This window comes from Natrix helvetica, assembly GCF_964273705.1.
Source record: "Natrix helvetica genome assembly, chromosome: 12".
NCBI lineage: Eukaryota > Metazoa > Chordata > Lepidosauria > Squamata > Natricidae > Natrix > Natrix helvetica.
This window is the reverse complement of record NC_138556.1, coordinates 13,961,387-13,975,570: the sequence shown is the minus strand read 5'-3', so window position 1 is coordinate 13,975,570 and position 14,184 is coordinate 13,961,387. Positions and strand designations below refer to the sequence as shown.

The 14,184-nt window shown below is 44.0% G+C and overlaps 1 protein-coding gene across 2 annotated transcripts in view; it reads right to left on the bottom strand.

Moving 5' to 3' along the window:
* Window positions 1–14,184, bottom strand: part of SHC4 (SHC adaptor protein 4) — a 36,236-nt gene that overhangs the window by 13,362 nt on the left and 8,690 nt on the right. For both annotated transcript variants that reach the window (XM_081964563.1, XM_081964564.1), the window contains one exon: window positions 10,096–10,166. In XM_081964563.1, the coding sequence (XP_081820689.1) occupies window positions 10,096–10,166 (71 nt within the window). The remainder of the gene's footprint in view (window positions 1–10,095; window positions 10,167–14,184) is intronic.

Genomic DNA, 14,184 nt, shown 5'->3' with positions numbered 1-14,184 from the left:
CCAAAGAAATTTGAGTCTGAAGGAGAAGAGGTGACAAAAGTGTCTCCGAAGGGATCCTTCCTTCCTTCTGGGCAACATAAAAGTGAAGGAAAGGAGGGAGGCATTCAGAAATGTAAGATTCTATTAATGTAAACCTCAGAATAAGGATACAGCTAGCACTCCAACGCTCCTTATCTGGACGACCTCACTAGGCTAATAGGTTTAAACACTGAATAGATTTTCCTACTGCTTTGAAAACAAGATTATATCCTTGCTTTTTTTTTTAAACTGATGCAATTATATGGATTTTATTATTACACACGGATCTCTCGGGGGCTCTTAGGAAAATAGCAGGATGTAAATAAATGCATTCATTGCAATGGAGCTCAGCTTCACATCCATCCCATAAACAGCTAATGAGAGAGAAAACCCTTGCCAGATTCCTCAGCCATTAAGTTGGCCTTTATTAAGATTTTTTTTTTAGAACAAAAAACCTTCATGAAACCCATCCAGGAGCCCAGGAGTGAATGGAACAGAGAAGCTGAATGAAATAAGGAGGAACGTGGAGAGGCGATTAACATTTGGCAAAGGGTGAATACTCCGTTCCTTCCTCCAAAACCCACTGGGTAGAATGAGTAAGACCCAAGCAATTCCATAACAAGGATTCTCATTCTTAAGAAGAGAAAAATAATCAGAATTTATCTCTATCCCGCATAGTAATTTTCCACTCTGTGGAGGGTTAAAAAAAAAAAAACATGGCTCCCAAATGGTTCTCGCTATTGTCCAACAGAACATTGCTTTTCCATAAGAACATTGCTTGCTAAACACTGAAGGATCTTTGTTGCTGTTGTGTTGTTGTCCAGTTGTTAAGTTGTGCCCAACTCTCTGTGACCCCCATGGACCAGAGTATGGCATGTCACCCTGTTCTCCGCTGTTTCCTGGAGTGTGTCCAAATTGCATCAATAACATTATCTAACCATCCCATCCTCTGTTGTCCCCTTCTCCTTTCGCCTTCAATCTTCCCCAACGTTGGCTTTTTTTCCCCAAGGAGTCCTCCCTTCTCATTTTGTGACCAAAGTTATTTGCTCTTCAGCTTCAGGATCTGTCCTTCCAAGGAACAATCAAGGTTGATTTCCTTCACAGTCCAAGGAGCAAAGCTGGCTGGGGAATTCTGGGAGTTGAAGTTCCACCAGGCTTAAAATTGGCCAAGGTTGGAGAACCCTGCTCTAGAACAGAGTTTTCCAAACTTGGCAACTGTAATATTTGTGGACTTCAGCTTGTAGGAAATTACACATCCCCCTCCTAGAAAAATGAAATATCCTGGGAAATTTTGAAAAGGCAGAATATTATATTTCCATGGATCAGAAAGGGAGAGACGTGTTTTTAGGTAGGAAGCAGGCTCACTCTTAATAGCCCCCACCTTTGTCAACGGGCCATTAAAATGCCTGATCCGGTCTATTCTACATAACAAAGAGTCCCCCCTCAGCTTCAGGGTGATGGGATTAAGGCATGATGGTATTAGCCCTTTACCCATCTCACCACAGGGCACCTGGGAAGAAGCAATGCTCAACCAAACTTGGACTTAAGAGAGTGTATAGAGTTGCACCCTGCATGGCCCCATGGGAGTCTGACAACCAATCAGAATACAAGATCAAGATCAAAGACCAGAGAGGGCATAAAACCAGGGACCTCAGCCCTTTTTTCTTCTTCACCCAACATCTGGAAGCATCTGATCCCCCTTTTCTGTCCAGGAGCTCAAGCCAATGGCGGATCCTGTCCACCATTAAAACCGTCTTTCCAACCAGCTTCCATATTTCCAGTGTCTTTTTTCCCACTTGGAACTGAACTCAAAAGGACATTTCTTCCAACAATATAAACTAACTAGGACAAAGAAGAGAGAAGCAGCTCTAATAAACATTTGTTATTAATTGGATCCAAACTTGTTGGGACGGTCATGTTTCAAACCTGTTCTTGTAAGCCTACACAATCCCATAGCTGTCTGAGGAATTCTGGGAGCTGAAGACCACAAGTCTTAAAGAACCCTGCTTTAGAACAATACCAGCCTGGGGAAAAAAATTCTGGTCTGCATTTGAGGAACTGGCTCCCTCGTTGTCCCCAAAACACCAAAAAGTCATTGGCTACCTCTTGGATGTCAAGGAATTTCTGCTCCCACAATGCCTCCCCCCCTTCCAGGATTCTGCGTGCCTCTAGACAGCGGGAGAGTCCTGCGCTGTTCCCTGGAGGAGAAGCAATGCGGCAACAACACTGCTTCACTTTGTTTATTGTTTTGCCAAGTTCAGTTGAGAGCAAAGAACGTGGGCTGATGTCAAGGAAGAAGAATCTCCTTGAAGTTGGGCTTTTAAGCCTCCGAAGTCCTGCCTTTCCACCCACAGAACAGAAAGGGATTGTAGGCAATAACAAAGTTGAATGTTTAGCCATTGAGACAAAGCTGTCTGACCGACTTGGTTGTGCCATTTCAGAAGCCTCCGATCTCAAAGGGATCTTCTCGGGCCGTTTCCAAGATTTAGACCTGGCTTCACACATCACATTTAAGCCAAGATTGGGGTCTCACTCATCAAGCGATTTTTTTTTTTCTTTTGGCCACGGGGATTGTTTTCGGCTTGTGTGAACCTGGGCACTGTGGCGTGAACACAACCAAAGGTTTAATCAACAACTGTTCGTTAAAACATCTTCTACGTGCAATCTGTAAAGCCAACCCGTGTGTCTAGTTGTAGCAGGTGTTCGGAACGCAGCCATTTTGGTGCGAAAGCTACGTTTCATGGTTTAGGGCAGGGGTGTCAAACTCAAGGCCTGGAGGCCAGATCCAGCCCGCGGGATGCTTAGATCTGGCCCGGGGGGGTGCCCTGGGAACAGTAAAGGATTGGCTCGTGATGCTTCTGCCAGCAAAAACCAAGCTCGGGAGGGCTGTGGCAGCCCTCTCGAGCTCCGTTTTCACTGGGAGAAGGTTGCAGGAGACCTCCCAGGCCGAAAACGGAGCTCGGGAGCCCATTTTCGCTGGCAGAGTGCTTGGGCTGCCACAGGCGCCCCCGGACATGAGTGACATTGAGCTGGCCATGTTCACCCTGGCCACGCCCCCTGAACCTCCCCCAAAGTCAAATACAACCCTGACGCGGCCCTCAATGCAATTGAGTTTAACACCCCTAGTTTAGCAAGTGTCCCAATTGAAGCTCCGTTGTGTTGTCTTAAATCCCCTATTGACACTTCATGCAAAGTTATAAAATCCGGCGTAAAAAGTTTACCGTAGAACATTATGGTTTCACGTGGTATTTGACCTCAATCTTCACATAGTATTTCCAAGGTTCTCATTTGACCACAGAGGGCCCCCACCAAAAAGTCACAGGATATTAACTGCAGATACAAGGCTAACTGTTTTAATAGAATCTCACTCAACAGGATGTCCTCGTCCAACTCCGGAAAAGGCAGGCTGACTACTAATGCTTGCATCTCAAGCAAACCCCAAGCACGTGGTTTTGTACTATACAATACAATAGAATACAATAGCAGAGTTGGAAGGGACCTTGGAGGTCTTCTAGTCCAACCCCCTGCCTAGGCAGGAAACCCTATACCATTTCAGACAAATGGCTATCCAACATCTTCTTAAAGACTTCCAGTGTTGGGGCTTTCACAACTTCTGGAGGCAAGCTGTTCCACTGATTGATTGTTCTAACTGTCAGGAAGTTTCTCCTCAGTTCTATGTTGCTTCTCTTCTTGATTAGTTTCCACCCATTGCTTCTTGGTGCCTTGGAGAATAGTTTGACTCCCTCTTCTTTGTGGCAACCTCTGAGATATTGGAAGACTGCTATCATGTCACCCCTAGTCCTTCTTTTCATTAAACTAGACATACCCAGTTCCTGCAACCGTTCTTTATATGTTTTAGCCTCCAGTCCCCTAATCATCTTTGTTGCTCTTCTCTGCACTCTTTCTAGAGTCTCCACATCTTTTCTACATCGTGGTGACCAAAACTGAATGTCGTATTCCAAGTGTGGCCTTACCAAGGCATTATAAAGTGGTATTAACCCTTCACATGATCTTGATTCTCTCCCTCTGTTGATGCAGCCTAGAACTGGGTTGGCTTTTTTTGTGTTTTCGTTGTTCTGATTCCCTTTTTTTGGAAATGTGTAAATGAAAACCTTACAAAAGCGTTTTCAAAAATGGGAAAAGTAGCTTGCAGCATGTTCATGAGTGTGATAGTTGTAGGTCAGGGGTGTCCAACTTGATTTCTGAGTGTGATAGTTGCTTCTGAGTGTGATAGTTGTAGGTCAGGGGTGTCCAACTTGATTTCTTGGGGGTTGTGTTTGACCTCGGGGTGAGTGGATGGAGTGGGTGTGGCCAGTGTGGGCGTGGCCGGCTCAATGTTACTCGTGTCGGGAGTGCCTGTGGTGGCCTGAGCGCTCTGCCAGAGAAAACGGGCTCCCGAGCTCCGTTTTGGGCTGCGACGGCCTCGTGCAGTCCTCTGCCAGCAAAAACGGAGCTTGGGACAGCCACTCGCGGCCCTTCCAAGCTCTGTTTTCACTGGCAGAGGAACCGTGGGCCAGATCTAAGCACCCCGGGGTCCGGATCCAGCCCCCATGCCTTCAGCTTGACACCCTTGTTGTAGGTGCTTTTCACCAAAGTCTCCTAAGAAATATGGAACCTTTGGGTGTTCATTCCACGAAGACAAGTCCATCATCCTCTGAGGAACATGCAGTGAGTCCTCCATTCTTCTTCTCCTTTTATAAAAACTCTTGACGGGAGAGTCGCTCCCTTAGATACCTTGGAGTGAACTGGCCTGCAGCAATCACATAATAACTTATTCCATACATCATGCTTGGCTACCCAACCATTATTTATTGGGAGCTGTGGCTTATGCTTTAACAGACGGCATGTACCAAGCCACTATGATTTATAATAACTGTTACAGCCTAACAGGTTATACAAACACAGCCAATTCTAGGCCCATAAATCACATGATATAGTCTGATAAGTGAAACCCTCCAATTCATTCACCAAGTGGTTGTCTGTAATACAGTTGAATTATGGCTGTAAACATAGCCTTTGCCTGCATGGCTATATGATGGACAATGGGATATGGGGTCCAAGCATAGGTTACAGACTCTAAAATGCCTACCATCCAGTGGTGGGATTCAGCCGGTTCACACCTATTCAGGAGAACTGGTTGTTAACTATCTAAGCAGTTCGGAGAACCGGTTGTTGGAAGAAATCTCATTTTGGTTTTTTCCCTACTTTGCAGGGCTAATCCTGTAAGGAAGGCAGGAAGGAAACATTCTGGTGTTGTTTCTAGTCTCATCTTGATTGCCCTGCTTACAGAAACTGCCTCTCCGGTTAACCCTTATTCCATTGTAACAGCTAAGGCCCATCGATCTGAGTAATGTTGAGTTGGCCACGCCCACACGGTCACATGACCACTGAGGCCCGCCTATCAAGCTGGTCATTAGGGCAGAGAACTGGTTGTTAAATTGTTTGAATCCCACCACTGCTCCCATCCCATAAAATATTCTATCTGATCCAATGTCTTCAGACGATTGGATGAAAGAGCCATTCCACTGCACTTCCGAAGATCCAGACGGAATATATTTCTGTATTCAGTGTACATTATGATATCCTGTTAAACAAGTGGTACGTGTAGGAGGAAGGCAGGTAGAGACAGGGGGTGGAGTCAAGAGAGGAACCAGCCTGCAGTCTGTACGTTCCCACAAAGGTGTAAATCCAATCCCTCTTGAATTCCATTGACTCTTATCTAGTGCAATTTAGTGCTGACCATTATTTGACCAGATCCTTATGCATAAGCCATGAGCAATGAATCAGCTTAACTGGAATTTAATGTAGTATCCCAATCAGTGGTGGGATTCAATCTTTTTTACTACTGGTTCTGTGGACGTGGTTTGGTGGGTGTGGCAGGGGAAGGATACTGTAAAATTTTCATTCCCCCCCCCACTCCAGGGGAAGGATACTGCAAAATCTCCATTCCCTCCCTACTCCAGGGGAAGGATACTGCAAATTTCCATTCCCTCCCCACTCCAAGGCAAGGATACTGCAAATCCCCATTCCCTCTCCACTCCAGGGGAAGGATTCTGCAAAATCTCCATTTCCTCCCCACTCCAGGGGAAGGATACTGCAAAATTCCCATTTCCTCCTGATCAGCTGGGAGTTGGGAGGCAGAGAATAGATGGGGCAGGGCCAGTCAGAGGTGGCATTTACCGGTTCTCCGAACTACTCAAAATTTTTGCTACCGGTTCTCCAGAACTGGCCAGAACCTGCTAAATAGCACCTCTGTACCCAATTCTTCATGCCTGACAATGCAAAAAATCTTTGGATAGGGTACTTCCTTGCCAGATTGGAGCAAATGTATAGCTAAGGAAATTGGGGACGGGAGGTGGTGGAGAAATTCATTTCTTTTAGATTTTGAGACGGGTGAAACGGTGCCCCTTTATTAAAAGAAGCTTTTGCATTAAAAGCTGAAACTCGAGCAAGATATTTAAAAAGGAATTGTTAAAAGCTTGTGCTGTTTAAAGCTCCTGCTTACACCATTTTAATTCAGCCTTAATGGAATGATCTGCCTCAGAGATGGAAGCCTTCAATGGCTACAATTCACTTGGGCATATCATTAAGTTGGTTTAAACAGTGAAATATCAAACTCTTAAATAAACGCGGCGCATTCTTCTGCGCAGCATTAAAATCTGCCAGCAATTCTGGGAAGGGAAAACAAATTTGCTGCATTAAGATTTAATTCCCCATAATTTAGAACGCTTCTTACGCCGTATTTATTCCGCATACATGGTGCAATTTAGCACAGGTGAAAATATTCCTTTGATGAGGACTACACAAACCATCAGTTGAAAGCCATAAGATGGGTAGGGTTCAAGAAACTCTGTTATTCTATGTTCTATATAAAATGCCCTGTTAGCAAATTGTAGCTGTTATTATCTTGACCAAAGGGGAGAAAATGAAGATTCAGCCAAAGAATGACTTCTGCTGACCATATTGAATTCTAACGGAATCAAATGAAAGGAATCCACCTTTAGTTATTTTTATTGTTTCTATCCTATCCATACAGGATCCTATTCTATCCTATCTATGTCCTGTAGGGACGCGGTGGCTCAGTGGCTAAGACGCTGAGCTTGCCGATCAGAAAGGTCGGCAGATTGGCCGTTCGAATCCCTAGCGCCGCGTAACGGAGTGAGCTCCCGTTACTTGTCCCAGCTTCTGCCAACCTAGCAGTTCGAAAGCATGTAAAAATGCAAGACGAGAAATAGAAGTGTGTTCCGTGCGCCTTTGGCCTTTAATCATGCCAGCCACATGACCATGGAGACGTCTTCAGACAGTGCTGGCTCTTCAGCTTTGAAACGGAGATGAGCACTGCCCCCTAGAGTCGGGAACGACTAGCACATATGTGCGAGGGGAACCTTTACCTTATTATTCAAGCTAGTTTCTGTCTTGTTTACTTTCTTACTACTCCCTCAAGCTTTCAGGGTAGACCCCTGCACATCTGTTTTCTGGTTTAATGTCTCACAGTTCTAACTATCTTGGTTTATTCAGCAAATCATGGTCAAGACACACTATGGCTGAGCGAGGAAGCATCTCAGCCAATTGAATCATGCAGAAGATTCTTCCCTAAAGACGTGCCATGAAACACAAGAGCAACTTCAAGCAACACTGAGTGTAATAAGGAAACAACTTAGTCACCCAGCTTTCTGTAAAGCCTAAAATGTCAAATGTGCCCTTTCCCAGTACATAATTCAAGGAAAATCAGAAAGTCCTCCAGATGAGGTCTCAACACAATATCGTTTTTGCTTAAATGGCCTTGGGCATCTATGAGTTGTCTTGAGTGCTTCCTGCTGTGGTTTTGAAATATTCATGCGGCAGACACGGTATTAACAATGACCAGTATATTAGTGAAATAATTTCCAGCCTCGGGCTCTTTGCTGGCTGCTGAGTAAAAGTCTGAAACCGGAGGGGCACCAGAATATGACATTTACTTAATGCCAACTATCAAATCCCAGTCTCCATGTGATAGCAATTCAGAGACTGGTGTGGAGATGAAGCAGGGGACATGCCACAATGATAAAATAAACAGGCTAGGCTGATTTTCAAATTCTCGCGGAAAGAATTTTTTGAATTCTTTGCATTAAAAGCCAAGCCAACCAAGTGGCCTGGTGTTCCTCAAAACGTCCACTTTGAACTAGCTCCAGCGACCGAGAGACGATCCTTGATTTATGACTGTCATCGAGACTAATGTTGGTTCTGCATCATCCCTATGGATGAGAATGTAAATGTGGAGCTTGGCTTACAACTACTGGAATGAATACTTGTTGTGACAGTGAGGAGGTTGGGGAGGAACCTGGGCCAGTCCTGGAGTCTGGGGAAGACTCTGTTGAGGGCTCTGTGTCGGAGGCAGAGAGGGGGCCACAGCCGTATGCCAGTTATCAGCTGCCTTCAGAGTCAGACATCAGTGAGGCAGATGAACAGCTGGAGCCTGTTCCCAGTGTGTGCATGCACAGAGTTGCCAGACGAAGGGGACAGCTAAAGAACAGGGGTCGACTTGGGAGTAAGGCCACATGTGGGCGATGAATGGCCCCTCCCAGGGGAAATAAAAGAGGAGTGAAAGGGGAGTGGAGTTTGCAGAAGACAATTAGTTTGCTTAATTGGTTCGTGACTCTCTGAGACTCCTTGCCAAGTTTTGCAGATATCGGCCTGGCAGCTCTCCAAGCCAGAGAAGGTCTGTGACTATAAATCCTCCCTTGAAAGATTTTGCTGGATGTGAATGAGCAGAATTCACAGTCAATGAATAAAAGGGTTTTTTGTCGAAACAAGGAGTTTGCTTCATGTTCTTGGGAAGCCTTGGTCAGAACAATACTATGGTTAGTAGTGTTTCACTAACTGCTTGTAATTTGTTGGGCAACTTTAAAGCTAGATTTTTGGGGGGCAGGTGGATACATCTGCAGTTTAAATCTGCCCCATGTAACATACTGTTCATTGAAGCTTCTGCCTTCAGTAGTGATTTTATATACAGTTCGTGTCCTGCTTGAGATAACTGGGTAATGCATCATTTATTTTGCTAACTATTAGATATTTATAAGCCTGAACTGAGATAAGGACAGGGATGCTGTTTTATTTATATTATCTGTCGTGCTATTGATAAATTGAAAATTAGTTCCCGAAAGCTGCTTTTTCAGCCCAAGAGCAGTTTAATAAAACATGAGATGCAGTTATAATTAAACCAACATGTTTTATGTAAAATGAAAGCAACTGATTACATTCTTAAGAGGGAATTTTTTAATGATGTGTTAGTCCAACACAGGGGCTAAATTTGTGAATGTCCTAAGAAAAAGGAAATCTTTAAATGACAAAAACATTGAAAAAAAGGTAAGACTCATTCATAATACTCCGTACAGAAATGCATTACAATACAGTAGGTGGTTATCCAGGGAGAAAATCAATAAAATACTCCTTAGCAGAAAGCTGGAGGAAAATTTTTATTCCTGTATATAAGTATTTATATTTATTTCCTTATGTACCTACATATAACTCCTAACTTTTCATTAACAATTCAATCCTCAAGAAGGGATATAACAATTAAAAGCATATGTCTAATGAATATAATTTTACAAAAAGAAAAAAGAAAAAATACCTGCTGCTTTAAAACCCTCTATCAGCAAACATATATATATATATATATATATACATATATATACATGTATTTGTGTTACAACCCCTGGTATGCCCAAATATGGGAGGGAGCTCACTACTCCCCCTTTCTGTCCTTCGGCTCATTACAGAGGACCATCCAGGCAGAAAACCATATTTTTATTTATCAGCACAAATACAACATACATACATACATATATACATACATACACACATACATACATACATACATACATACATACATCTCCTACAGTATAGAGGAAAAACAACATCCATTCAAAGTGATCGATGGCAAAACCATTGATTGACTGATGGCCTGCGACTCCAAGAGGAACAAAGCCAAGAAAATCAATCCGGAAAGATGTGATGTTTTAAATCGGAAGAATGAAATAAACTATATTTCTGCCTGTACAGAAATATAGGAAGTTGGAATAAGATGTTGTAACTTACCTGGTTACTTGGGTCCTAGTGCCAAAATCCAAAGATCTCATTGATTGCAGGACTTCAATGCAGCCCATGTACTAAATATTGAAAGAGAGCGAGAGAGACAGAAAGGATCACAGGGGCTGAAAAAGTAGAAAAACACAGAGAATAGTGCCCTAATCAGAAGACCTCACTGTTGAAAATGGTAGTTGATACTTCAAGCATTTCAGGACTTCCTGGTTTTTTACTGTGTTTCCCCGAAAATACGACAGGGTTTCTTATTTTCTTTTGATCCCCAAAATAAGCGCTTGGCCTTATTTTCAGAGAGGTCTTATTATTTTTGAGGTGCAGGAGGCAGCGAGCGTGGTCACCTCATGGCTGCTGCTGTGTTGCAATATTTTCAGGGGAGGACTTTTTAGTGCATGCGCTCAAAAGCCCGATTGAGCTGATTATCCGGGGAAATCTTATTTTCGGGGAAACAGTGTATAAGATTCAATCTAGATTGAGAAAACTGGAGTTCACATTTTGATTCCATCACGAAACTGGGAAGATTTGTATCCTTTTATTCCTTTTAAGATGGAATGTCCAAACTCTAAACTATTCATAGAATACGGAAACCATCTCCCAGCTGTTTAATTTGGACATGATTTATTTACTCAAACTGATGTACCACCTGAGATTCCATGTGACACAGAACATAGAATTCTTTATTGGCCAAGTGTGATTGGACACAGAAGGGATTTGTCTTTGGTGCATATGCTCTCAGTGTACGTAAAAGAAAAGATACATTCGTCAAGAATCATAAGGTACAACACTTCATGATAGTCATGGGGTACAAATATGCAGTCAAATCATATTAAGAAACCATCCATGTAAATCGTAAGGATACAAGCACCAAGTTACAGTCATACAGTCATAAGTGGGAGGAGACGGGTGGTAGGAATGATGAGAAGATTAATGGTAATGCAGCCTTAGTGGATAGTTTGACAGTGGGGAGGGAATTATTTGTTTAGCAGAGTGATGGCTTTTGGGGTCCTCACACCCCTGAAATGAATTACTGAGAACGACTACTGCGCATTTTTTCTGGGGTAACAGAGTTCAACGACACGTAAGCCATAAATTGCCAACTAACTGGATCCACATGACATACCAAAGCACAAATTGAAAAAAAAATATTTTCGTCTGTCCTAGGTGATTTACATTTAACATTCTTTTCATCCTCTCTCTCTCCTGCAAGGCTGCGGGTGAAGGACTTTGATTATCCCACTCTGAGGAATTATGATAGTGGTAGCTATTTCCTAATAATGTAAAGGCTACCATATTATAGTAATTGGTACTTTCGGTAGCATGAGGGGATAAGAATAATCAGGTCTAATTTTTGGCAGACAATTGCATAGGAATGATTTGAGGAGGGGGGTGGGAAGCTATGAAAGATGATCATATATATTATTTAATGAATCAACACTGCAGTTACCGTAAGTCTCTCGTCCAACCATTAGTAGTCAATTACAAGAGGGGAAAAAGATAATGGCCTGAAGGTTTATGTATGTTGCAAATCAAGTCTTTGAAAAATCCCCTTCAAGGTTAGATATCCATTAATCAGCATTTACGGTCTCGGCTCTGAAAAGAGAGGGTGTGCGGCGGTATTTCTTTCAACGCCTGTGGGCTTCCAGGCCTTCTGCCCCCCCCCCTTCCCCTTAGCAGAACAGTAATCTTGCAAACCGGCTGGCTGCGGTTTTGCCACCCTTGATGAAGGCAAAGATTCGGAGGAGTAGGTGAGTCACAGGCTGAGATCATATGACTGTGAGTAAGCTCCCCTCAACATATGCGTGGGAGGCTCAATTGAGCAAAGCCTTGTGGGGCGGGAGGGGGGGGGAGGAAAAGTAGGGAGAGAAATCAATATTGCCATCACTGGTCCTGACTGGAGTTCATCTTATCAGACGCTCCTTAACGCCATAAAAGCTGGAGTAAAGAAAAGGTAGGAAGAAGGTGTTTCGAAAGAGATAGTCAAGGGATTAAAATTAGCATCTTTGATTATTCATGATGGTTTACTCCTAACTGTGTAGGGAAGGCCTGCAAGTGTCTAGGTCTAGGAATTGAAAAGATAAAAGTAAAATAAAGGTTTCCCCTGCTCAACTCTAGGGTACGGTGCTGATCTTCAGTTCTTGAACGAGGAAGCCAGCATTGGCCGAAGATGTTTTCCGTGGTTATGCTGTCAGCGTGGCTATATACCAAAGATGCACGGAATGTTGTTATCTTCCCACCAAAGTGGTATCTATGACTCTACTCACCTTTCATGCCATGGTGGGATTAAAAAATGTTTACCACCGGTTCTGTGGGCGTGGCATGGCTTGGTGAGCGTGACAGGGGAAGGATACTGTAAAATCCCCATTCCCTCCCCATCCCACTAATCTGCTTTCCAGCTCCGTTCTCCTGTGCAGGGAAACAAAAGGAGACCCAGCCAATCAGCTGGGACTCTGGAGGGCGGAGGCAGTGAATAGATGGGGGCAGGGCCAGCCAGAAGTGGCATTTGCCCAGTTCTCTGAACTACTCAAAATTTCCACTACTGGTTTGCCAGAACCGGTCAGAACTGGCTGAAGACCACCTCTGGTTTCATGCTTTCGAACTGCTAGGTGGACAGGAGCAAGGAACGAGAGCTCACCCCATTGTGTGGCTCTTGGGTCTTGAACCTGAGCTGTCAAGTTCTCCAGCCGACAAGCTCGGTGTCTTTAACCACTGAGCCATCACACATCCCTCTAAAAAAAATATGAGCATCTAGTCTGATGGCTTTCAAGTCTAAGGAGCTAATTAACATCTAGTTTAACCAAGAGAAGACACAGAGGTGACATGATAGCTGTTTTCCAGCACTTGAGGGCCTGTGACAGAAAAGATGGGCAGAGCAAGAAGTAACGTGTGGTAGATGATTAAGAAGAGATCCAACCTAGGAGGGTATGAAAAGCGATCATACGTCACTCTTTTCAGTGCCGTTGTAACTTTGAACGGTCAGTAAATGAATTGTTGTAAGTCAAGGACTGCCTGTATTTTAATTGCAACTTCATGGGACTCCTAATTGGGAGAGGCCAGTAGGGGATGAAACTCTTTTTGTGGGGAGTCCTCAGGACTTCTATTCTGCTCCCTAAAACGAGATTTTGAGAAAGAGAAACACATCCCTAGGTTCACTGCGAGGGACAACAGGATGTTGAGTTTCTGTGGGCCATAAAAATCTCTCCGGGGAACTATTCACGATTCCCACAGTTGTTCAGCAGGCTGGTGGCTTAGTCAGAGACCTGGGATCTCAACACAACTGCCAGTCCTTTTGCATAGAGGTCAATTCTCATGACTCACGGAGAGTAATTACAAAGGAAGTGGATGGAGCAGCTAACCTCCCTCCTTCTTCCCCTCCGATAAGACTCAGAGCTGCCAAGGTCTCCAAGGAAAACACCAGTGTCCGGTCCTACTGCCTCCCCAACTCTCCAGCTCCACAGCTATAATTAAACGTTGGCATCCAGCACAGGCGAGCAAAGCGACAGGGGAGAAGCTAAAAAGCCATCTCCTGGCTTCCTGCATCATAGATGAGTCCAAGAAGCTCTGAGTCATAGGACTTCACTGGATGCTCAAGAGAGATCATCAATGGGACAGGAACACTTTTGTATTTATGGAGTCCAGTCTTCTCTACAAGGCCAGGGCAGGTGTTTAGAAATGCAGTTTCTTAGAGCGAAGTAAAATGGGCAGCGGGTAGGAGGCGGGAAGTACAAGCAAAGAGTATCTCTGTGGAAATGTAGGAGATGACCGAAATGAGCCTGAGGGAGGGATCAAATGCATTAGCAGTCTTGAGTACCTTCAAGCCCACAAGAGAGTTAAGTCCAGCCCACCTTGAATTCCATTGGCTCTATTAACAGATGCCAAGACAGCATAGAAGAACCCATGGAAGAGGGGTTAAAATATATGAAACATATAGGCTGTTTATGCAGCCTAGAACTGTGTTGGCTTTTTGGGCAGCTGCTGCACACTGCTGGCTCCCATTTAAATGGTTGTCCACTAGGACTCCAAGATCCCTCTCACAGTTACTACTGTTGAGCAAGGTACCACCTATATTGTACCTGCGCATTTTGTTTT